Source organism: Hibiscus syriacus, unplaced genomic scaffold (genome assembly GCF_006381635.1).
Source record: "Hibiscus syriacus cultivar Baekdansim isolate YM2019G1 unplaced genomic scaffold, ASM638163v2 tig00110330_pilon, whole genome shotgun sequence".
In the NCBI taxonomy this organism is placed as follows: domain Eukaryota; kingdom Viridiplantae; phylum Streptophyta; class Magnoliopsida; order Malvales; family Malvaceae; genus Hibiscus; species Hibiscus syriacus.
Genome location: NW_024062686.1, coordinates 950,305 through 977,310, shown reverse-complemented (window position 1 = coordinate 977,310; position 27,006 = coordinate 950,305). Strand labels below are relative to the sequence as shown.

Sequence of the window (27,006 nt, the reverse complement as noted above, 5' to 3'; positions counted from 1 at the left end):
CCTGCCATTCAAAAACATTAACTCAGCTAGAAAACCACCCAACACCTTTTTGTTTGCCTGTCTATGGTGAGGAAAAACTTGGGTTTTGAACATATATGTTTATCAATAAAATTCCTAACTTGAAACATTTCGCAATCTTTTATCCTCTTTGCAATCACACGCCACGTACAGTTTTTGTCAATCATACACCTTGTTTCAAAACAATCTTTGCTTGATTTGTTAACTTTTAGTTGATAGCCATCTTCCACACATTTCGTATACAAAACTATCTTCAAGTCTTCTTTTGTATCAAAACAATCATCTTTCTTGATACGAATAATTTTTGTGTAACAATCAACTGCTATTTTTACCAACTCTTCTTCCGGTATCTGAAGTAATTCTGGCATATTCCAGTTATACTCCCGTGGAATTTTCTTCAAGGATTTCTTCTTCTTTTCCTTCTTCAGGGTTATATGAATTACATAATGGATGTTCAACATGTTCATTCACAGTCGTAACTTCCTCCTCATTATCATCAACAACATCTTCCTCGGCAGCGGCTGTTTCATCATCAAAATTCGGGTATTGACCAATATCAAAATCATTTCACGCAGGGTATGTTTCTTTTTCTGAAACATCATCAAAATCCGAGTATTGACCAAGATCAAAGTCCGGGTATTGACCAAGATCAAATTTCGAATACCGACTAGTACTCACAATTTTTTCTGTTGGCTCATCATCATCTAACTGGTTAATACGAAAACCGGAATTTGGTACTGAAAGTTGATTGGGATTTGGATTAAGGAAAGGTTGTGGGTTTTGAGATTGTGTTTGGTATTGGAAATGTGGTGAAACAAAAATTGCTTGGTGATGAAATTGTGGTGGAACCATTAAATTTTGAGCACCATAAACTGAGGTTGAAAAACTTAGTTGATTACTACCCGCTACTGACCCAACTTCACTACTTCTAGGTTCAACAACATACAATGTAACATCATCTTGCGAAACACTAATGTAAGCAATGAATCGTTCAACATCTTCATTATCGGTTAACAAATAAACTTTACCTTTTCTCTGATAAGATAGCCTAAATCCACTTAAGGGCTCTAAATTCAATTTATTTGCAACACGTAACATTAGAGTTTCATAAGTTAATTTTTTTAATGATAGTTTTAGTTGAAGATTCATGGGTAAAGGCATATATTGTAAAACACCATGAACATTCTCCCATGACCCTCCAAAACACAAATCTATCCAAACATGATCAACATTAGATGATTTCATTATTGTAAATTAATTTACTAAACAAACGAGCTACGAAACTAAAACCTGTTGCCGGATGGGGAAGGATGTCGTTAGATATAGGAACGGATGTCGCCGGAGAGAGTGATAGATGGAGATAGAATGAGTTGCGATTTAGGTTATGAGTTGTTTCTGCTGCGTAGTTATATACCCAAAATATCTGTGTTACGAAACTAAAACCTGTTGCGAATTTGAAATTCAGTGTTGCGACAGTCAGAATCGCGTTGCGATAGTCATAATCGCATTGCGATTTACATATCCGCATTGCGATTTACATATTCGCATTGCGATAGTCGGAAAATCGCAACGCGAATTTGGAAAATCGCAATGCGATAGTCAGAATCGCGTTGCGAATCTGGAAACTGATTTGCGATACCAGAGATCGCGTTGCGAATTATCGATCGCATTACGATTTAGTTGGTCATTTTGGCAAATCTAAAAAAAAAATTGGTTAAAATCGTATATTATAAGGCATTTTTGGTCATTAAGGTTATTTTCTCATTATAATATTATTAATACTTTTAAAAAAAAAATAAAAATCAATACTTAGTATTCGGTAAGAATAAGCTAATTATAATGTCTTAAAAAACACTATTTATTAAATGTTAGAATATCAATAAACAATTTAAGATGATATAAATAATTTAGGAACAAGTACTACACTAATGAAAATTTTAAGAAATGTAATGATAATATATATGGATACCACTGTGATATGGAATTTGATTGACAATTACCATTTAATTGTAATTTTTGTCTAGGCTTGGTCTAGTAGCAGAGGCATGCCCAAGGACTCAAGGGGTCCTTGATTCGAATTCCCCAAGTTCGTTTATCTATTCTAATACGTTCTCTTTACATGTCACCACTTTATTGATGGAAAATTTTATTTAATTGACGTAATAAATTAATTAAATTAATCCTCCAGTCATATAGAACCACATGATACCTCTGAATTAAAGGTTAAATTTATTTAATTGAATTAAAATAATGATTGATTGATAGTATGTGTAAACATTAAGGGTCAAATAATTAATTAAATTAATCCTCCAGTCATATAGAACCACATGATATCTCTGAATTAAAGGTTAAATTTATTTAATTGAATTAAAATAATGATTGATTGATAGTATGTGTAAATATTAAGGGTCAAATATATAATTATGTCAATTTTATTAACTGTCACTTCACTATCTCCGTTAAAAATTAACGGTCAGTTGCTTGATTGAAATATTTAAATAGTTAGATAGTCTAATTGATAGAATCAAAATATCGGTGATCAAATGAAAATAGGCAATAGTCTAGTGATCACCCATATAGTTTACCCAAAAAAATGTGAGCGTATTTGGGTGAGATTACTTGGGTTTGGTAGATCATTCCAAGGCCTTAGGTCCATCTCGTATCGGCCTATCTGTCGGTGTTGCATCCAATCCAGTTCATATTTATTCCTTGCCAAATCATCCATTATAAGCGAGTTTAAGCAATGAATAAAACAGAGAGTAAAGAAGAGGAAAAGGATGGGAATGAGAGAGGATGAATGGAGGGAGGGAGATCGTAGCGACTGAACATCCAATTACAAGCCAAAAGTCGCTTTTCCTTCATCAATGTCAGCTTTAGTTCTCACGTTCAGTTGCAGGTTCCTAACTGCTGAAAGATTGCTTTAGGTGGGGATGGCAACGGTCGGGTTAGGGTTGGTTTTTTTATCAATTCTACTCATCCGAAAATATGTATCATCTATATGAACCCGAACCAATCCGAAAATTTTATATTATACACTCGACTCGACCTGATCCGAAAATATATATATCCCACACCCGACTATGACCCACCCGGATTTTTAGAGTATAAATCGACTCTATCCAACTCTTCCCGATATAAAATAATGATTTAATTAAAAAAACTCAACAAATTTGTTAAAGAAATTACATTATTATCTTAGAGTCAAATCAGATCGAAGCTTTTTCATCCTCCACCTGAATTCGACCCGACCTCGCCACTTAAAAAAAAACCCTCCCTAGCTTTAAGGCAATAGGGTTGTTAAATTTGCTTGTTGTTGTTGGATAAGGAATTTTTTTTTTTTAAAAAAAAAGTGCAGTATATCTTATTATCATTTATTTTATTTTATTTTATTTATTGTTATAATATTACATTTTCTTTTAATTTCAAATAATATCGATGGACGATTAACTCAATGACGATGAAAATATGGGGTAGTGTGAATATCACACTAAAAAGACGCTATTTTGATTAGGATAAATAAATAAATAAATAAAGTATAATTTAACCCAAGGAATTCTAAGGAAGAAAGTCTATCGCCCAACCACGAATTATACTTAAAAATCTTCTTATTAATTTAACCAATGCAAAACAAAAGGACTAGCATTGACCGATATATTTACAAAACGGATGATCATTCTCTTTAAGGTGAGTTTGGTTCGTGGAATGTAGCATTGTCTCTGAAAATAAGATTATCGAAATGTAACATTACTTTACACATTATTGAAAATATTACATTATTGTGTTTGATTTATTTAATAGAAATGTATAGTGCCAAATCATTTGTAGTCTTTTCGTAGTCTAAAGATAGAAAATATGGTAGGCTAAAGGTAGGCCTATTGACTTTGAAAATTGGGGGAATATAAAGTAACATCGGAAGATTTATTATTTTTATGGAAAAATTAAACAGACGAACTCCAAAAAGAAAAAGAAAAAAAACACGTAATATATAACGTGTGAACACAAATATAGTTAAGATAGACAACACATGCATGTGTGGGGCTAAGTCAAAGCTTTAATCATGCCTTTCCATATAAATTACTAAATAAATTATTATATAAAACTTCAAAATAAAAATACTCAACAAATGTAGGATACTTTAAATTAAAGGCTTAATACCAAAATAAGTGATTAAATTATATTTAAATTCTCGAATAAACGTCTAAATTATTTTTTGATTCATTAAAATCAAATTTCAAAACTCTCTCCCATCCTCTCAACTCCTCTCCTCTCTTCCCAACCGGCCAAAGGCCAGTCACCCGAACCGTCGCTCTGACCACCACCTCTGTTGTCTGAAAAAACTAAACTTACCCGGAAGCTCCCTCTCAACACCCTGAAGTCAAACTCGATCCTCAAATCTCCAAAACAAACCCCAAGCAATGTAGATCAAAGGAAAAAAAACGCTCGATTCTTACCTTTTCGACGAGCCTTTTCAACTTCCGATGGTTGTTTCCCTCCCGAGCCGATACCGACACTGTTTTTTATGTTTTTTTTGCTTGCGAGAATGCCTTGCTTGGCTTTGTTTTGGTATTTCGATGCTCTTTTTTCTTGGTGCCATCGCTTAGCTTCACCGAGGACTTTTATAGCACTTGAAAACCTTAAATCGGTTTGTTGTGATCCCGATGAAACCGATTTCATCAGGATTTTGGGTGTGGCCGATTCTCTCGGCATGTTGTTGCTAAAAAATAAGGGGAGTTTTCCCCTTCGATTTTTCCCTAAATCCATCGTGATTTGCTCTCTGATTTTTTTGTTTGGCTTCAATTTGGTGAACTAGCTGGCGCATGGCTTCCATACGTTTTTGGATAGTGACCGTTGATGCCTTTTCGATCGTTGGATCAAAGAGTCAGATCCAATGACCCAGGTTGATGTGGCGCCCTTACTAAACGTTAGAACCCTAATCTATTAGGTCAGACTATTAGGCTTCCTCTTGGGCTAGACAGCTTGCTCACTAGGTCAAGTGAGCTTGTTGCTGGGCTTCCTGAACTTGAATATGGATTGTTGGACCAGACTTAAATTTGGACCTACACATAAGACATTTATTATTAATATAATTACTATAATATTAATTAATAGGTAATAATATAATATAATATACTATAATATATGCCTAATAATAAATACTATATAATAAAATATACTATAATATAATACTAAATATATAACATATACTATATAGTAGTATAATATAATATATATTATAATATGTAATATAACACTATAATATAAACATAAAAGGTCTTAGACGAAAATAAGAGTACATCTTTAAAGTTTATTTAATTCCGGCTTCAATCCCTAGAATTTGTGGGCCTCCTCTTCACATGCACATCCCTGTGATGTTTATTCATCAGCTGCGTTTTTGTCTTTTTTGTATGACCGACCTCATCCAGACCCAATCATGCAGTGAATAAATCCATCATATCTCTGAAACTACATGATTTACATTTTGCAATGAAGAAATCCAAGTGAATGAGCACAAAATAAAAGTAACAATGTGGGCTGTAAAACAAAGGTAAATGATTCACATTTTCCTATAGGATGATCATGGCCGGTGGTCCTCATAAATGCACATCATCATATTCATCTCTCGAAATCCACCATTCGATATGCGCCATGTGTTTTTGTCTCGGACCGACTCACTGCTGCAAAGCAAAAAGCTTTTTCTTTGATATCTTTCCAGCTCGATCTTGATAACACGAAACATGTGCAGTCCATGTAAAATTATCCCTCGGACGCACCACTATTTCTTTATAATATTTCAATCCTCGTGGTGGCTAACCAATAATTTTGATTCGAATTCTTGTTATGCCATTGTTCAAAGATACCAATGCACTCAGGGATGGATCGAAGAAAGAATGTAATGGCAATCAGTCTTCTAAAATGCACTTGTATAAAATCTTACCTCGTATCTGAATGCACTTGTTTCCATGTAAAGTATACCCAGAAAAAAAAAGTTGCACTAGCTATCAGGGCATAAATTATACCCTAAGGGATGTTTGGTTCAAGGATTGTGGGATTCACATAGGATGGGAATATCACATTCCTATGTTTGGTTGGCTAGGAATCTCATTTCTGGAAATGTTTTATTACCAATAGTAGATTTTTTGGGGTATATTATCGGGAATGTCATTACCTTCATTCCCTTAGGTATTGTAACATTACAGGCGTTTTGGACTAAAATACCCTTAAATTTTTATTTTTTTTCTCAAAATATCCTTCTTCTGTCATTGAATAATAAAAATTCTACGAAGGTTAAATTACAAATTTATCCTTAAATTATTTTAGATTTACAAAAAAAAATCTATAATTAAAATTTTATATGAAGTTCAAGGGTTAAAAAAATTTACCCTTTCATTAAACCTTTTTTATATTTTTAATTTTGTAAAAAAAATTATATAAATATTATGAATTTAATTTTTTAAAGAAAATATATAAATATTTTACAATTTATAATATTATACAAATATATAATAAGGACAATTTGGTCAAATATACATCCCAATAATCTTTTATTCCTTTAACCAAACACGGTAATCTTACATTCCTGCTAAACCAACCAAACACAAAATACAACATTTTCAGTAATCCTATTCCCTGGTAATCTTTTATTCCCACTGGTAATCTTATATTCCGTGAACCAAACGTACCCTAAAAGAAAGAAAGAAAATGCATTGAGGCATCTATTTAGAACTACTTTGGGACAAGGAACTGAAAGTAAAACAAGCTCAACTCAATCCCTTTTTATGTCTTTTTCTTAAATAAAGTTTAAAAACATAATATTATCAATGAAGGTTATCACATAATCAATTGTCACCCTTTAAATCATGTATTCGTTCTTTGTTTTATGTGCAGGAGATTGGGAAAGAGAGCAAGCTCATTTGACATAGCGATTATATAGTAAATTTAATATCAACCATAAAGCCCTTAATTGAATATTTTTCTTTGAAATATTGGTTCTCATAATCAAACTGATTTAAAATTAGGATAAGAATGACACAAATCAAGTTACTTCAGTGGTTAAAGAGTTGGTTGTTTTCTTTAAAGATCATAAGTTCAAATACATCATACATTATAGGTGTTTAAAAATTCATTTTCAGATAGGTTGAGAGTCTTTCGAACGTATACTCCCTTGCAATCGTCTTCAGATCAATAAAAAATTAGGATAATTATTAAGGAAAATTTTTCCTTTATTATTATTATTTGTATAAGAGTTAAGGACAAATCTTATTTTATTGTTGTCATTATTGTAATTTGGGTAAGAGCTAAGAACACATAAGCAGAGTTGAAATTGGACTCAATACTGAAAACAGTTGGGCCTTAAGGCATCCTTTTCTCTCTTTCTTTTGTCTGATTACTTTTTGTTTCTTTAACTTGAATCTTTTCTTCAACACGTGTAACACTTTTTTTTATTTAACCAATAAAACACCGACACCTAAATTTTTTTTTAAAAAAAACATAAAATATCATGTTACTGTCGTCGTTAAATTTTTAACGATTGATAATTAAAAATTAAAAAAAATAACGTTATTTTTATATAACAAACCTAAAATAATAAACATCCTTGACTTTCCCATATAATTAAATCAAAAGATAATATGTAAATAAAAAAATCAGTAACTATCGTTGACTTGTTTAGGTGAATGTATGTGTGTGTTTTTTGGCATGTATCTTTCCAAACTATTAAAGAGCGTAGGAGCCCATAATTATGACTAATGTGGAAAAGGAATACTGATAAGAGATTAAATTCGTCAAAGGTGCATTCATATTATATCCAATACATTTTGAAATATCAATACTTTTTGTGTATTTTATATCATGTCATAAAAGTGTAATATCTAATATTTTTTAATCTAAAATCAGTAAAGATAATATATAGTAATATATAACATTATAAATAAGTAAATAAATGAGCAGCAATAAATAACTAACCTATGGTGTGCGTGTGAAAGTGGTTGGATTGAAAATGTAACACTAACTTTCCAATTATCTTCCTTCACCTAAATTTTGACTTTTTTAATTCAATAATTAGATTTGGGGGTCTAATTATTATCTAGACGACTAACATCCCCTATTTCTCAAAGCTAATATTTATATATTTGTCATGACGTTCATCCCAAGATATTGTTTATTATGTATGACCAGATACTATTAATCCGGAGCAAAAATATTGCAAATGCCACCTAATTGCTTTTGGTGGATAATCTGTAAAGTATTACGTAAATCTCAATTGAGTCTTAAATATGTCCTAACCATGAACTGGAAGAGTCAACCATAACCTAAACTTTTAACGATAATAATAAAAAAAGCCAACATAACCATTAAAAAAAATAGAAGTGTACAAGAGAAACAGAACAGGTTTTGTCTGTTGTAATTGAACCCAAAGCAATGTGTCTTGGGTAGCACGTCATTGGCACAACTCCACGATCGGGATTTGGGCATATTGGAAAGTTTTACCGTTCGACAGTTTTAATATACGATTAAGGAAAGATGTTATTAAAAAATATAATTATTATTTTAACGTTTTTGATAAAAAAAATTTACCTAAAACATTAATGTTTTTTAACGTTTCCGGTAAAGTGTCCAATATTAACATTTCCAGCAGAAAAATTAATATTTTAGGTAGCGCTTTACCGGATATGTTAACAAACCCGGTAAAGCGCCCAATAATAATATTTTCGGTAGAAATAATAATGTATTAGATAATTTTTTTATTAGAAATATTAAAAAAATAATAACATTTCCGGTAGCGTATTTCCTTAATCGTATATTAGACTGCCGCACGTGAGACTTCCTCATATTAACCAATCCGAATCAAATCTTTAAAATTGTAAACTATTCTCTGATTAATACAATTAAACATATAAAAACAATAAATTTGGACATTTCCCATGGATTTAGCAATCTTAATTAAAAAAACAAAAGGTTGTACTAACAATGTCCTCTTTAATAGTTGTGTGTGGATAAGATGTTCAATTTCTAAGTCCTCAAAGCTAGTTAAAAAATATAAAGGGGGATATTATAACAATTATCCATAAGAACATAAAGAGTAATTATAATATTATCTCATGTCATATTAGAAAATTTTCACCTTAAGCTTGGACTTGAATTCATCCTTTATAAAACTTGAGTTAACTAATCCAAACTTAATTTAAAAAAAAAACTCGATCTTATATGATTTGTCAAATCGAAACCTATCTAATTCAAATAAAATAATCACCTCTAAATAGAGTCCCATAATACAATACTATAATTCAATTAAATTAAGATTTGATATACATTCGTAAAATTATCTTTCATTTATCGTGAATATAAAGAGATTGTTATCTTTCTTCTGCATACAATATTACATGTTTAATACCTCAACTATCACTTTTATTTAGTTTTAATCTTTTAATTATTTTTTTTTTAAAATCATACTTAATGTTTGGTTTTGATTTCATTTTGATCATCCATGATGATCAAAATGTATTAATGATACAAATATGTCATCATAAAGTAATGTCACTTTTAAAAAATATCGCGTTAGTAGTTATGTTAATTTTAATAATGATTAATCGACATGAAACTAAAATATTACGTTAAGTATAATTTAAAAAAAATTTAAATGATCCATGGTTGTATTGGATTAAAGTCATACGCTATATGATATAGGATCTTAGGTATGATATTTCAAACCTACTCCACCTTCCTTCTTCAATTTCATTTATTGCACATGCTCCATTTATCCCAAGTCAATCAATGTATTTAGTTTTATTCTCCTTTTGCAATTTCAGTTCGTAAAGACTTTCATTTTTAGCGTTGGTGTCAAAAGTTTTTTAACTTTGACAAAAAACAGTTAAATTATTGAATTTTTTACACTCAGTTATTTTTTTTATATTTCAAAACATTTATTTAATGCTTAGATTTAACAATTCTTTAATCTTTTAATGTCGCATGCTGCATCACGATATTTTTTAGTGATGTCTTCAAATTTTTATTAATTTTTAATAATTTTTTATATTTTTAATGTTTTATTATTTTAATACAAGTTTTTATACATTTTAAAATATATTAATTTCATGTGATGGAACTGTCAAAATATGTGGAATAATGTCTTGAAAATTTTTTTTGCTCAGATAATGCAGTCGAAGGATTATTTGCCCATATGGGGAAAATGCTACAGTTTTTCATAGGTCGTCATGTCTTCCAAACGACCTATGTTGGTCGCCATGTGCTCCGAACAACGATTACCTAAATTTTCCTAAGTAACAAATATTACCTACATCGGTAATTAGGTTTTTTAACTACGCTGAAATGGAGGTCGTCATGTATGCCGGGTGACCTTATAGGTCGCCATGTGATCCCGGCGACCAAACTGGCGAGATGCCTAGTTACCGATATAGGTAATGAAGCAGCTCACCACAGCTCACAGGGACGGCATGGCGACCTCCTTGGTCGTCAGGAGCGCCTGACGACATATGTTCGAACTGTAGATTTCACCTTATCTCATCAAATAATTTCAGTTAGACCTTATTTCAACAAATAATTTTTTTTAAAACTCTGCAGTAGCAAATCAGCCAATGGAACTACAACGTGCTATGAAAGTAATATCTCAAGAAAAAAAATTTAAGATTTAACGTCAAAATTGATAAATGATTTTATTGATTCAATTTTGTACATACAATGAGATACACTATACAAACCTCGAAATATACAATACACTATTCAAAGCTTAATTACCTAACAATAATGAATAAGCAATTTATAACTAACTTAATAGCTATCATTCTCAAGAATTATCACCTCAACAAAATAATATCATGTCATCAATTAAATAAACATAGAAAATTAATTGTTTTTTTATCAGTATAGTTTTAGCTTTTTTGTATTTTGGTCACTAATTCCGTGTTTTAATTTATTTCAATTCGAATGCTTATTTTCCATTTATTCTAATTTAGTCATTATGCTGAATTTGTATATTTTATTAAATTTAGTCCCTGAATTGTTCTCATATTTTATCTTGGTCCCTGGATTAATTGTATCATTAGTTAACCGTAATATTAATTTAGTTTAATGAGTCCACTTTATAATTTGTAAATTACTAATCAGTTTTCTTTAATTAAATTTGTATTGATAATTTTAGCATATTTAGATCCTTTTTTATGTGTTTGAATGCATATTTGTTTTTTTATATACTAATTTCGATTAAGTTTAATGTGCTTCATTCATTTCTTTAATTAATAATTTTTTTAGGATAAATCCTTTAATTTTAGTTCTCTTTAATTTAGCCCTTTATTAGAGCCTCAAATTTCGAATTCAGTATTTAGATTTAGACTTCTCACTTTAGTCCTTTAATTAGGGAATAATTCGATTTGGCCCTCGCCTTAATGCCCAAGGGAAATGACCATCCAACTCAGTTGGTAGAGCACAAGGTTCTTAACCTTGGGGTCGTGGGATCGAGTCTCATGGAGGACATTTCATAATTCGGAGGTCTCCTACGGAAGTTACTCTCAACCTGGTGTTGGGGGCAGCCTACTATCATACCACCCCCTTACCCCATTACATATGTGAATAAGGGTCAACTAATAATTTTAATGCCCAATGGATAATTTCGATTATTCAACTCAATAATTGGATAAAATCAAATATGTTTAATATAAGAGCCTACGTTTCTAAGTTTAGTCTTACAAGTTATTTAAATTACATAATTTGACAATTTAGGTTAGGGGAACCCTTAATTAATCCACCTAGTATAATTAGGTTCAATAAATTAATTGTTTGCTCACATAATGATTTCAAAGCAAGGCAATATTCACTTACCAAGTAGTTAATAGTGTATCCTCTGCATTATGTTCAGGAGTGACCACTGGTAATTTCTAAAGTAAGTAGACATCCTTTTCAAAACCCCTCATCAAGATTTCAAAATCGTCGAGGCAATGTTTGTTTTTTGGGATTGATAATGAAGTTTTCACATAAATGTTAGACGATGGTCATTATTGGTCTTGGTAAACTGACATCCTCTTCAAAACTTGCATCCATAGTGGGATTTAAATTAAATTAAATCTCGAAGTCAAAATTTCTAATTTTTAAGTATAAAGTAATCGACTAGGTACCAATTTTTGGGCGCTGTGATAGTGTTAACCCTTCTTCACGCGTAACTGACTCCCAAACTCAAAGTCAAAATAAAACGTTGGTTTTTGTAGACTCCCAACATTTCATAATCTTTTCAAAGAAAAACCTCATCGTTACAACTAGTTGGCTTTTCTCCCCGAAGAGCCGATTGCGACAGCAATAAAGTCCTTCGATACCGAATTTAAGATCCAGGAATTAACAAGATTATTAGACCTTATCCAAGCGTTGATCGATGTAGGGGAAGAAGCAGGTGGATCCGTCGATGAAACTGGTCTTGTTTTTCCGTTAAGAGAGTCATTAACATATAGCGCTTTTAATTGTTATAATTAATTTTGGTGAGAGGCTGTGTGATTAAGATCATCCATGGATTATTAGATTGATGGAGGTAGTAATGATTATTATGAGATTATTCATATATTATAGGATAAGGCCGAGAATTATTATTATTAGAGAAAATAACCTCAGTGACAAAAAATGCCTTATAATATACGATTTTGACCAATTTTTTTCGATTTGTCAAATTTTTCAACTCAGTTTCTGAATTCGCAATGCGAATATCTGGATTCGCAACGCGATTGTAAGATTCGCAACACAATTTTGAAAAATGTGCTGCGATAGTTAAAATGTGTTGCGATAGTTAAAATGTGTTGCGAGAGTTTGAAAAACGTGTTGTTGCGATAGTGAAAAAGTGTTGCGATAGTGAAAAATCCAAAATAAGTTTACATTTTAACTATTCAAAATTCACGTGGAGTTTGAAACAATAAAGAATGGGTTGCGATAGTGTAAAAGATTCCCAAACCATTTGTAAGATCTTAGTTTGAAACAATAAAGAATGTGTTGCGGTAGTGTAAAAGATTCACAAGTATTTGCAATGCTCAATCCCACATAGTATTGGAAACACTATTGGGAATGTGTATTTAAGGCTTGGATTTCCCACTTCCTTGTTGAGTGGAAGAGAACAAGGGGGACTCTCGCGCACCGCCGCCGCCGTCCCGTCTCGTCTCGGGTCGTGGTCGTGGTCGTGGACGTGGTTATACGTGTCTTTGACACGTCCGCGAGGATACTATCTTTTTAGAGAAATTTCTTAAGAAACAAATGCAATACCACCAGTCGTTGCGATAGTCATAATCGCGTTGCATTGCAATTTTGTATTATCGCATTACGATAGTCAGAATCGCGTTGCGATTTTGTATTATCGCGTTGCAATTTTGTATTATCGCGTTGCAATAGTCAGAATCGTGTTGCGATTTACATATTCGCATTGCGATTTTCTAAACTCGCAACGCAAATTTGGAAAATTACGATTTTAGAAAATCGCACTGCGATAGTCAAAATCGCGTTACGAATTTGGAAACTGATTTGCGATACTGGAGATCGTGTTGCGATTTAGAGATCACATTGCGATTTTGTTGGTCATTTTGACAAATAAAAAAAAAATTTGTCAAAATCTTATACTATAAGGCATTTTCAGTCACTGGAGTTATTTTCTCTTATTATTATTATCAGTATTAGCCATGACATGTTCCACTCTCTTTATTTTTATCAAATTGTTGGGTCACATTTATGTAATTATGGATATGATTGGATATTTTCAATGAAATCTGTTGTATGAAAATACATTATTAAAATAATATTCAAAATAAAAAAAGGGAATTAAAAATCGACTACATAAACGACTAAGCCGTCCATTAATAATAATAATAATAATAAGTTATCAAGGAGAGGCGGTTTCCCCCGTTATTTTAGTTGATGACCATTATTAGATATTTCCGGTTTCATTCTCAAATTTATCATTGGAAAATAAAACTCCACAAGGACAAAAATGACCATCTATTCTTATCGTTATTTTTTTCTGGGGTGGGGTGGTGGGGCAGGTGTCTAATTCCTAACGGTATCTGTCCACCAAGCAGCTTACCTTCCCTTTATTTTAGTGCCTCACTGTGTAAAACAAATAATTAAATTAAATTTTATCATACTTATTTATAAAAAATATTTTTATATAAAAAATATATAAAACGGATTGAATTTAATATATTCATTATTGTTCTTATATTATATAAGAGAATGTGGATTTCAACGTGTCTAAATATATAATATTTTTAATTTATAATAAAGATATCTAAATAATTTATTTATAATCTAAAAGTTATTTAGAATACTAATCAAATTTATGTTTTAATAATGAAATGATTTCTTATTTTAAAAAAATATTAATTAACATAAAAATCTGACCATAAACATTTTTAATAATAAAAAACAGGCTTGTAAATGAACTGAACGTTCAGCGAACCGTGCAGCGGGAAGTTCGTTTATTTATTAAATGAACGAACATGAACAAGATTTTGCGTTCGTTTAATTAAATGAACGAACATGAACAAAGGGCTCGTTCGTTCATTTACGTTCGTGAACGTTCGATTATATGTTCGTTTATGTTCGTTCATTTATGTTCGAGTAGAGCGCAAGTTGAATATGTTACGAAGATTATTGAAGTTGTTTAGATTTCAATAAATTGTTTTGTTGAATAAATTAACTTTAAGACTTTATTATGTTCATATAGCTTATTTATGATTTATGTATCTTTTTATCGTATTCGAACAAATTAACTCTAAAGTTGCAGGTTATATTAATGAATTTTAAGTTGTTATTCTTGTTATTTTTTTTACATTCGTTTGTTGTGTTCGAATAAGTTTTTTTTGTGTTTGTGTTATTCGTTTATGTTCGTTTATTGTGTTCATTTGTGTTCGTTTCGCTCGTGTTCGTTTATTATTTAAATGAACGAACATGAAGAAGTTATATTTCTTAATAAACGAACATGAACAAGTTATATTCCTTAATGAACAAACATGAACACAAAAATTTTATTCATTTATTTATTAAATAAACGAACATTAATATACATCCGTTCGTGTGCATTCGATTCGTTTACGGGCCTAAGGTGGAAAAGAAAGCTACATTTTTTTTATCTTTACCTCTGAATTCAACTCTACTTGCCCACAAAACGACAACTCTCCGTCACCGCCTGCTAAATACACACTTATTCCACCTAATTAAATAATTTCTCTTTAATTAAATATTACACTATTTAAAGTATAAATCTAGTTAAACAAGCACCTTAATGACAACTATTTAATTATTATCGACAACTGAATTATTTTTTATATAATAAAATTTTAAATTTTATAAGAAATAATATCTTTAATATCTCCGAATATTTCGTTTTTTTTTCTCTTAATTATAATTTGTTAATATATTTCGCTATTAAGTATTAACGGAATAATATACTAACAAATCATGGTATATAGTATATACAGACACTTTTAATATAAATATTAAATTCGATGAGAATGAATTTTTTTTTTGTAGTAATACTTTCCTTACAATTAAGTTAATACCAACAGAAATTTTCGAAATAAAAGTGACATAAATACAATGGATTTTCAATTCCATACGTTAAGTGTTAAAAGCAATTAATGTATATAATCCTATTAATCAGAGGTGGATCCATAAATATTTTTCGGGTGACTATACATATTAACAACTTAAATTTTTTAAATAGGATGGGTACAAGTAAAATTTTAGGGTGGATTATTGTCCGTAAAATAAGTAATTAATCGAATAAAAGTCAGATTTCAGGATGTGTACTAAAAATTTTAAGGTAGACACCATTAGTAAAATAAGTAACTAATCGAAGGAAATTCGAATTTCAAGGTGAACATATGTCGACTCTCACCAAGCTGTGGCTCTGGCACTGCTATTAGCATATACCATTTTTATTAAAAATAAATAGTGTATTATTTCTTTAATTGAACTAAAATTACTTTTTTTTTATATCGAGTATTAAGATATACTAAACAAGGCCCAAACAACGCCTAGATGCCGAAGTGAAAGAGTCTACATCTAATCCCTGATTTAAGGAAATAAATAATAATCTTCTTACTCCTTATTGTGTCAAGATTTTTTATTTAGTCTATCTAATTTGATGTGACATAAAATATTATTTTAATTCCATTAGATTGATAATATAATTAATTGTGATCGTTAAATTGATAACGCCGATTTTTTTTAAAAAAAATGTAAAACTTTAATTAACATATAAAATTTCTATTAATCAAAGAAGATTAACTGGATTTTTATATGATGGTGTATAATTCACATGACATCTCCTTAAAGACAATATCTAATGGTGTTATGATTATTATTTTTTGATTGAGCTAAAAATAATATATGTTTTAAATATTCTCAATTATTTGACAATCGACGCTTAATCATCATGCTACAGTCGTTGGTGCTCAAACCCTTAGTCGCTAGAAACAACAACGATTCCTTCAACCACAGAGCTAAGTTGATTCGTGTGTGTTATGAGTAATTCAAATTTATTAAAACGTTATTAGAATAGATAGATTAAGTTATATAAAACTAAAATAAAGAGATTAAATCATAAAATTCAATATAGTTGAGGGATTAGAATCATAATTAAACCCAATAATAACCCCTTGGTTCACACGAGACGTGTCGGTGAATTTGTATTTTCTGAATTTTGGGTTTAATTATCAACATATACATACATACCTTTGCAATGTCTGGGAAAATGAACATTTCAACAACTTAAAAAGTTCAAACACACGACACACACAAACAGGAGCCTGCCATCTCTAAAACTTTTCCTTTCCTTGCTTTCATACTTCTTCGTCCCCAGTTTTTACAATAAAAAAAACAAACCCAGAGCTTAGAAACATTGGATTTCTGGCGATGGAAAATGGAAGGGGGGTTGTCGGTTCGAGGAAGTGTTCGGAGAGGCCGTACAAAGGGATAAGGATGAGGAAGTGGGGGAAATGGGTGGCTGAGATTAGGGAACCCAATAAACGGTCCAGGATTTGGTTAGGCTCATATGCCACCCCTGTTGCGGCTGCCAGAGCTTACGACACGGCGGTTTTTTACCTGCGCGGGCCGTCTGCTAGGCTGAATTTTCCCGATCTTTTGGTGGGAGAGAAACTCGGCGGCGATTTATCGGCCGCTTTTATAAGGAAGAAAGCGATTGAAGTTGGTGCTAGAGTCGATGCTCTCGAGGCAGCTCATCATCTTCATCCTCGTCACGGTCATAATTACAATCTTAATCCAAATTACAATCGTGGTTATGGCGAAAAGATGAAGCCAAGTGACCGGTTTTTACGGCGGGTTGACTTGAACAAGGTGCCCGACCCGGAGGACTCCGACGGTGAACGGGAAAGCAAGTAGAAGGAAAAACAAGTCGATCCCTCCATCATGCCCCTTCAATTATTACGATTACAAAACCACTATTTTGTTGGTCCTGTCTTTGGGCTGAATAAGGGAGGCAAGCTGCTAACATGAACCGCCGGCAGTAGATAATGCGCGCCGTATAGGAGGACGTAAGGTAAGTTTAAGGAAATGATGGCTGAAGAAATGATGAAGCCTTTGTATTATTATTGTCCAGTTAATGAAAAATCATTGGTTTTTCCAATCATAATCTCTCTTTTTACTGCTTTCTTTCACGGTCAAGTCTTAAACCTAAATAGAAAGAAATATAATCTTAATTACGTATCGAAAATGAGCGGAAGTTTGGGGGGGGGACAGGGAGTGGCCTACACATCCCAGCAGTTGGATCAAAAGGGGCGGGCGGGGGTAACTTGTAAACTTATTAACTACTAAAGTGATAAGATTTTTGAGTCTGTGGAAGTGGGTCACCATTAATCAAAGCTCGGGGATGGGGCGGCCCTGGATGATGGTGTTTCCTCCAACCTGATCCTGCTAACCCTTTTTTGTGTCTACTTGGAATTTTTAATTGATGCTGTTTAGGGTTCATCTAGAAGCCATCCGGATTTAGTACTTGATAATATTTGGGACTATGGGGTGGAAATTTAAGTTTGGTTTGGTTTTTTGACAACTAATCTCTCTTAAAAACATTTAAGTTCTCTTAAAAGTTTGTGTTGTCCACACTAAAACCATTGATATGTCATGCATGAAGTTTGTTCTTTGTTTTAAAATATTTTCCTGAGAGATATATATATAAATATATCTCAAATAAGAAATGAAAATTTGGACTTAATCCAGTTCTTCTAATACTTTAATCTAAAAATTAAGCACAATCGCCGGCTCTCCCTAACAATGCAGAGAACAAAGTTAACAACAGAGGAAAAACACCAATATGACGATTTTTTTTATAAAAAAAGGGCGACTTGTTTTTCTTATTGGGTGTTTAGTTAACAACTTGCATACCCCCATTGGCCAGTGCCCAACTTTTTTAATTTCCAAAAGAGGACAGGACATAAACTCTTTCATTGCACCGACCCACAATTAGCGGAAATGAAATGAAAAGCATATTGCTTGTTTAACACTTAACAGCGATGTAAATTCTAAAATAATTAATGCTTCCCCAATTCGCCTCTTTCGTGCGGATGCTATTGCTATTGCTATAACAATTTCCACCCTATCTATGACCTCTAGGTGCCTATCATCCACAACGCGTGCAGGTCACAACAGATATTTGCGTTAGAAAACAGTTGTACAACAACATCCAAATGATCACCTCCCCCATTTTTTTCCACATTTTCACACACTTTCTTTCTTTGTGATTTTCCAGTTAGTTTTCTCTCTGTATGTTACTCTACCAGTTTTCGATTCAATCCCCCCACCAGTGGCGGATTCTCTATGTTCACAGAATCTATAGCCCATGTCTAAATCACAAACATAAATATCAAATGCAAATGCGGATGTTTTAAAATAAGTTTAAGTAACATATTAGCTTAAAAACATTAACAACAATTTCTGCTTAACTACTGCCCTCCCTTCCCAATGTGTCAATCCTGGTATGCCTATAATAATGTTAAAAATGTAAATTATATTATACAAATGCAAGGAGAAATTTGACCAAATAAAGCACGTAATCACCCTTTTTCCGAACTTTTCTTTGATAAATGGAGAAAGGTTTCCAAGCGCCGCCCTATCCAACGCCTAAAATATCTCAAAATGATAAGTTTCTTGAGGCTTGGGTTAAGCTTTTCCTTCAATTTCACGCTTTATTTTAAGGGCAGCTCCAACCACATTCCCTCTTGTGATGATACCCACCTTTAGAAAAAGAACAGAGAGCTTAGCAAACGCAAGAGGAAACCATAATAAACAAATCTGGTTAAAATCAAAGGGAATTTCAAAAAAAAAAATTGCTTCTGGACTTACCAGCTTACCCTCTACATCAACAACCGGAAGTCGCCGATATTTTGTCTCGAGCAATAATCTGAATTTTTTTTATAAACCCATTAATTTACACTTTCCTATTTCACAATGCATGACCACTTATCGGGATGAGATCAAGTGATGGGATAATACGAGCTAAAATAATGATTTTGAATTTGAATCTAGACACTCTCCAAGTGTGCCAAAATATAAAAAGACAAGCATAGATTATCAAAGTAATTAATCAAAGTATGGAAAACCAAAGGTTACATAAGTTCGACAGACCTAGCAGCATCCTCGAGGTTAGTTGTCTCACGTACAACTAATGGAGCCGGTGTCATCAAATCTCCAACCACCTGGCCGTTCGTTTTGCTGAGTAACTTCTGTACCTCATTGAAAATCTGCAAAGTTAAGGAATCAGCAGTCAAAATTAAACCATAAACACAGCTGAAGTCAATTGCAGTAAATTCAAATAGACGCAAGGTATGCAACCTTCGAAGTTCACAATCTAGTTTATTTAAGTAATGCCAAAATGCAAAACCTCCAGTTTGCTCCACCACATTGCTATGTATCACTAAAAGCACAGAGCATCGTCTAAGTTTCCACTTATCTTCTCCTGATTCAAAAAGGCACATCTTGTTTTTAAAAAAATATCATCGTTTGCCAAAAATTATTGTATCCTTTTCTCAAACTACCATCATAGCATTAGAAAACAAATACATTAGGTAAGCAGACTCAGATATGCCCATTGTAGAAAGGGAAAATATCTGTGCTCGTCTATAAGACTCGGAAAGTCCAGATTCCAGAAAATGAAAACTATAGAACTATGTGAAAGACGGCGGCTTCTGCAAAAGAAAGATGCATTTATATCAAGAAGATAGAAAATTATTGCTTACTTTCCAAGTGCTATCAACTTCAGGAAACAAGACATTCTCAGTCCGCTGCCCTGATTGAAAGAACAATACATATGAATCGTCTATCATCAAATGAACATACCCCAAATTCATGGAAAATTTCCATCAAGGAACACAGAGACTCTTTATCAAATTAAAGAAACTGGTTTATAGCAATCAATACCCATTCCGCTTTCTATTAGCCTAGAAAGGCTGCCATAGAAAAACTAGCATCTCAGATTAATACGAACTTGTTCACACTAAAACGACAAGGGAAGTGATAAAGATTCAAAGTTCAAATTAGACTGCAGTTACTAATATAGATATTTTAGAAGGAAAAAAAGAGGGGTCTGCTTCAAGGAAAACTTTAGATAACTAGGATAAACATAGTTATGAATTGAATAACATGAACATACCCCCGATTCATGACAAATTTCCACAAAAGAACACAGTGCAAATAAATCAAATTAAAGAAACTCATTTATAGCAATCAATACCTAGACAGGAAGCCATATAAGAACTAGCATCTCAGCTTAATACAAACTTGTTCACAGTAAAACCACGAAGGAAGTGATAAAAATCCTATGTTCAAATTAGAATGCAGTTGTTACTTGTTACTAGCATAGAGAATTCAGAAGCAAAAAAAGGGGGTCTGCTTCTAGGAGAAATGTACATAACTATGTTGGATTGACATATAGCATATAATACCAAATTGACAACAAATATGAAAGCCAAAGTAAAATTTGTTAGATAATTTACCAGATATGGAGTCCAATGCTAGCAAGTCATAATCAGAAACAAGTCCAACCTGAAGCAGCAAAAAACATGATCCCATTATACCATAAGTAAAAGCTAAAATTTACTAGGTCAAAAAAGATAAGACAATTTCGCAAACCAAATAAACAAAACCGAAATAGTGAAATTGACTGCAGTGTAAAGCATGGTGGAAAACTTTGCAAAAAGAAGGCACCCAAATGCTGACACTTGAGACAAGGTCTTCACGAAACGAGCTCGCACAGTTGCAACAATCAATTGAAATGGAATGTAGAAGCAAGAATGAATTTATATACAATGGAAGCGTGCCCAAAACCAGAAAGTCATCATGTGGCCAGAACAATCTTTCCTTCACCCACCTCGCCTTAAAGTCTTGAGAATGGAGAAAGGAACATAGACTCAATTGGCCACTACTTCACCAAGATATTTGCTTAAACTTAATGAGTCATGACTATCAATCAAAGTCCTTAAGAATAGCATTCTACCCTTCATAGAATAGGTCTAACATCTTATCCAACAACACTCACTTTAGGGACATTGGTCTCGTTGGACAATGCAAATGCTAAGATTCCACTTTTCTTGAAATGTCATGAAACCATGACAGAAAAACTTTTAGAGGTTTGGCACCAAAAGTTAGAAAAAGAAAAGTAAACGAATAGTTATAAGTTATAACCTCACAACAAAATTTAGGGGGAAAGATGACATACCAATTTCCAATCATCATCAATAACAGGAAAACCAGCGATTCTGTGTTCAACAAGAGCTTCCAATGCTATTGGTGTTGGCACAAGATCAATAAATTAGAGCCTTCTTTTAAATACACACAAAAAACATACACAAGACATTATAAGATATAAGCTAAGCAAAAACAAGTACCTTCATCAACGGTTGTTGTTGGCTTTACCACATGTAAATCCTCTTTTCTCGTCATAAAATCCCCAACTGTATATACTCCAACTCTTGGCTGCATACACACAAAACAAACAGAAACGTTCATACATATAACATGAGTAAAGTTCAAAAACCATATAAGTTCCATCTTCCAAATTACTGATCTATATAGCAATTTTCCTCCCGAATCATGTATGTCGTATGTCATGGTTAAATTGGTTGAGCATGACTAATATACATATATATATTGATGTAATCTTATTTGCCTGAAGTATTTGACATTGCACGACTATATTTGAGACGCATGTAGATATACACACACAGACACAAAAACTTTTACACACAAAACAACTACAGACTATATTCAGATAAAAATAAATAAATGCAAGAGATGCTCGAAGAACTAATTACTGTCTTTGCATCCTAAATCGCTGAAACTTACCACCTATAACAGTAAATCACCGAAAGTGGAAAGATCTAACCATAAACAAGCCATCAATTTTCAAATAAAAGTAAATTAAATAGCAAAATTCCATGCATGTAAAAGATAACTCTCTTTAAGATGTTTAGACTCTAAATCTGTTCTAAAACTAGCATTAATTTCAGCTAAACAACAAAATTCCAGGCATGTAAAAGAGAACCCTTTAAGATGTTTAGGCTATAAATCAGTTGTAAGATTAGTATTAATTTCAGCTAATAAGCATCCACACATTAAGAAGAAATACAAATATAGAAATCGAATGGATAAGGTAACAAACCGAAACAGAATTGGCGGTGAGAGTGTCGCTAGCAGCAACAACGGAAGCGAAAGACCTGCGAGAGCCAAAGCCAGCGCTGACGGTTGATAAGGGAAAGAGGAGGGCGTGGGCGGGGCGGAAGACGAGCTGGCAAGGCATGTGGTGAATGGAGACGGTAGAAGTCGAGGTGGCGCGTAGGCGAGTGAGAGACAGGGATTTGGTACGGAGAATTGAATCCATATTTTATCGGCTCCTTTCCCTTCTGTGGGCGGTGGCGTTGGATATTTTTTTGAGTGAGGAAATGAAGGGAAGTACGAAGAAGAGGGCCAAAAAGAGGAGTGATAATATCGTTGGGAGGTGGAGATATAGTGATTAGCGAAGCTAACAACCTTGAAAATTTTGAAGCCAAAACCATTACATTTTGAAGCGCGTGCACTTCACAAGATATTCTTCTTTTTGTTAAGGTTAAACATACCCAAACTATATATTAAAAAAACATACTCAAACTACAATTAACAATATTTTTGTGAAAATTTTGTATAACTATTCAAAACAAAAATAATTATACGAATTAGGTAAATCAGACACCTACTATCCTTTTATTGAGTCTGCGTCTTAACAATGAATTGTCGAATTCAAGAGTCGATTACAATCAAGGAAGGATAAGCACCTCGAATTGCCCTTTTGATACCACACGATCACCAGGTTGTCTTAATTGCAAAAGTTATAAGTTTAAATAAAAAATTAGAGTCGACCAAAATTATTTACTTTTGACTAACTTTGAAATTTAATTAGATCCCCTTGAAAGAATAAATTAATGTTAATAATAATAAGATAAAAAATTATGGTTGTCCCTTGTTCCCATATGTAATGGGGTAAGGGGGAGGTAAGATAGTAGGCTACCCCCAACACTAGATTGAGAGCAACTTCCGTAGGAGACCTCAGAATTATGAAATGCCCTCCATGGGACTCGATCCCACGACCTCAAGGTTAAGAACCTTGTGCTCTACCAACTGAGCTAGATGGTCATTTCAATAATAAGATAAAAAATGAAAACTACAAAACAAGGAAAAAAGGTTAGGTTACCTATTTATATATAAATAAGCAAAATAAAAAGGATTAAATTGAAAAAAAATGAAATTTAAGGGTTAAATTGAAACAGAGGATGAAAATGAATTATATATTGAAAGTCCAAGGACTGGGTGCATAATTTAAGAAAGTGCTAATTGCACTCCAATCTTTGGTAAATAAATGCCCATAAGTACCTCTTTTTATTTCATTTCTCTCATTTTCTCAAAAACCATAGACTGAAACGTTTGAGGTAATAGTTCATAAACTACGTGTCAAATGTAGTATTTACTGTTAAGTTTTCATAAAAAATGAAAATGATTGAGAAATGAAATTAGACATCATGACATACCCATGCGCACAAGTAATTGTCATTCATCATTCTTCTTAAATTTTCCATTTTAGTTTACGACAATATGTCTTATACAATATCAATGTTAGACATGGGTGGTTCCCACATTGGACCCAAAGAGTCCATGCTGCTTTGATCCTAGCTCCACGGTATGAAATAATGCAGATTTTTCCCTCGTAACAACATGTAAGCGTAAGTTTATGAGGAAAAAGGCCAATAATCTGTATCTTCACCTTCAACAAGGGAAAAAGTAACTGGAAGAATATTGTGATTACCATATTGGGCAACGAACAATAGTTAAACTTGCTTGTATTTTCCATACAAGAATGTGCCATCAATTTGGACCACGGGCTTCCAAGTATTTCACAATATTAATGCACTGTGGGTAAGTCCAAAAAAGTCGGTAGAATTGATATCGATCGTGAAGCACTCGACCATTGTGGTATGCATGGTAGGTCTAAAAGTTGATTATTATCCCAGGATTCAGTCTGCGCACTAACTTGGTAGTTTGTTGTAAGATGAATCCTACTCGCCATGAAGTTTTTTAATGGCATTCTACTTTTCCTTCATACTTTCTTGTAGGAGACGATGTACCCATATTCAGACTGTATAGGTAAAATCAACACCGCAATAGTTATATGGGAGCCTGCTTTGACCATGGGCATTATGGCTTGCAGGTAATATCGAAGTCCAAATTGGGATAGTCCTAGTTGATCCCTATAGCACAGTATGTGTGAAGACCGTTGTATATTGTTAGTTCTCATATGTTGTTTTTCCTCTTCCTTTTCGATACACGAACCATCCAGTTGTATCCGTTATCACATTGGACATAGTGACATACATACTTTTCGGTGGTGGATCGGTTTACTCTAGAGTGAACAAAATTACAAATGTTGTAATTCTTAATTGCAATCATCGTTTCTTCCTTGGATGAAAACTTCATTCCAGTATATAACTCACCATCATTGACTGATGAGTTAAATCCGTAATAAATGACACTAGGCATATCCGTAAATTCTGGCTCGTATATTGCATCTAGTCGGCTTCATATATGTGTGTTGGGGTTTCAGTATGTACTGTATTTTGTGTGAACTTTATCTACATCATCATCATTGGAGTCCATGTTGAACTACAATGATTTTTGGCTCAACGAATAGTCCAGTCTCAACGCCATCCGCACCTGGCTTACGAAAAGGTTCTTCTGGTGTAGATGAGGGTTCCTCCATTATGTCGATATTTAGGTCAAACAAGCTAGTAGTTGAATGCCTTCCCCTTGAACTTGAAGTCATCGTATCATACGAGTTTTGAATTGAGTGTTGTGTCATAAGCATCTTCATATCGAGGTCGAATAAGCTCGTAGTTGAATGTCTCCCTCTGGAACTTAAAGACATCGTGTCAAATGAGTATTGAATAAATTACTGTGTCGAGGGCATCTCCATATTCAGGTCAAATAAATTGGCAGATGAATGTCTTCCCTTGAATTTGAAGTGATGTTGTCATATGAATTGTTCGTGGAGTCACCTCGGTACAGATCATAACAAGTTGTTGATGACTGTCTCCCCATTGAACTTGATGGAATGGTATTAAGATGCTGATTTGCCATTAACTAGGTAAAATCATTACACATTACTTGAGTTGGGCTGTCAACTTGATAATCTTGTTGAGCTAGCCCATACTTAGAGCATAATGACATGCCACGAACTGAATGTAGCGTACATTTGTGTAACAGTGTCTGAATTTTGATTATAAGCATAAATCATCATAGCAACATCGTCATATTTGGAGAGTACAAATGATGTATAAGTTAACGAAAATAGTGCAGTCGGAAATCTGTATTAAGTGAGGACAATCTTTTAGTACTCCCAATATGAACATTCTTTGAAATTTTAGTGATCAACTCCTCAAGAGTGACATTTCTCTAGAAGGATAATGTGACATAATGATTTGATACGATTACAAAGCTGATTTCATCTTCCCAAATTTCTCCATCATAGTAAACAATAACTGAAATACGCCTCATTTTGAGAGTTTGAAATATTGAGAGTCTTATATATGCAAACAAAATTATTGTTTCTAATATACGATCATTCTCCTAATTAAATAAATAGCATATGAATTAAAATATAAATTAATACAAAAAATTAAAAAATATTCACAATAATTTAAATAACACAATTTAATATTGTTACAGTATCGTTAAAATATCTCAAGATATGATCTCGTCTTTCATTTTACAATCGCAAAAAGTAATAAAAATAACTAGTACAATAAAATTTGATCAAATAATTAAATATAAAATAATAAAAAATAGTTTTACGTAGTTTTACTTTCTAAAAATAATAACGAAATCTACTTAGCTTGATAGAGGGAATTGATAGAAGGAAAAATATAAAAGTAGTTTTGGTGCGGTTTGATATTTGGATTCGGAGAGGTATTTATAGGGGGAGGGGTATAGGTGATTGGTCGGGATAGATGAGGGTAATAATGGGAGGTGCATCTCATGATTCGCGCCTCCCTGATATGTCAGAAAATCTCACGAAAGCGCGCTTCATGAGTTACACCTTTCCAACGTGACGTTAGCTCGGACAGAACCCCGAGAAGACACGCTTCCTAATCCACACCTTCCATCCACCTGTCAAAAAAGATGCTAGATCGATAATATTTAGAAAAATAATGTCTGACATGTAATTATTTATTGTTAGGGTTATTTTTGGGTAAAAACGCCTTTCTTATTTCTCTTCTTGGCTTTTTATAACAAAAAAAAATGCGATAAAGTAGTAAACGGCAAATTGAATTATAAAATTCTTTAGTTACCTAAGTGATAACAAGTCATACCTTTAAGGGCCAATATAATATTTAACCCAAAAAATCTGAATTAATATCCTAGTTTTCTAAGTCTCATCACTTTTCCCACAGTTCACTTTTCTTGCTTGTCACTCTC

The 27,006-nt window shown here is 32.7% G+C and overlaps 2 protein-coding genes across 3 annotated transcripts; one reads left to right on the top strand and one right to left on the bottom strand.

Annotated features, from left to right (window-relative positions):
- The first annotated feature begins 16,755 nt into the window (after nucleotides 1–16,755).
- LOC120119046 (ethylene-responsive transcription factor ERF010-like) lies at nucleotides 16,756–17,647 on the top strand. The gene has a single exon (XM_039138954.1). The coding sequence runs from the start codon at nucleotides 16,912–16,914 to the stop codon at nucleotides 17,395–17,397; it is 486 nt and encodes a 161-aa protein (XP_038994885.1). The 5' UTR covers nucleotides 16,756–16,911; the 3' UTR covers nucleotides 17,398–17,647.
- A 1,227-nt stretch (nucleotides 17,648–18,874) lies between these two features.
- LOC120119044 (CBS domain-containing protein CBSX1, chloroplastic-like) lies at nucleotides 18,875–22,992 on the bottom strand. 2 transcript variants are annotated; one of them, XM_039138952.1, is made up of 8 exons: nucleotides 22,667–22,992; nucleotides 21,894–21,981; nucleotides 21,725–21,789; nucleotides 21,003–21,051; nucleotides 20,247–20,296; nucleotides 19,636–19,751; nucleotides 19,354–19,411; nucleotides 18,875–19,245 (listed from the first exon to the last, which is right to left on the bottom strand). In XM_039138952.1, exons 1-8 carry the CDS (start codon nucleotides 22,883–22,885, stop codon nucleotides 19,171–19,173), a joined length of 720 nt encoding a protein of 239 aa, XP_038994883.1. In that variant the 5' UTR covers nucleotides 22,886–22,992; the 3' UTR covers nucleotides 18,875–19,170. The 2 variants fall into 2 exon arrangements, with proteins under 2 accessions (XP_038994883.1, XP_038994884.1); XM_039138953.1 differs by lacking the exon at nucleotides 19,354–19,411.
- Nucleotides 22,993–27,006: the final 4,014 nt, after the last annotated feature.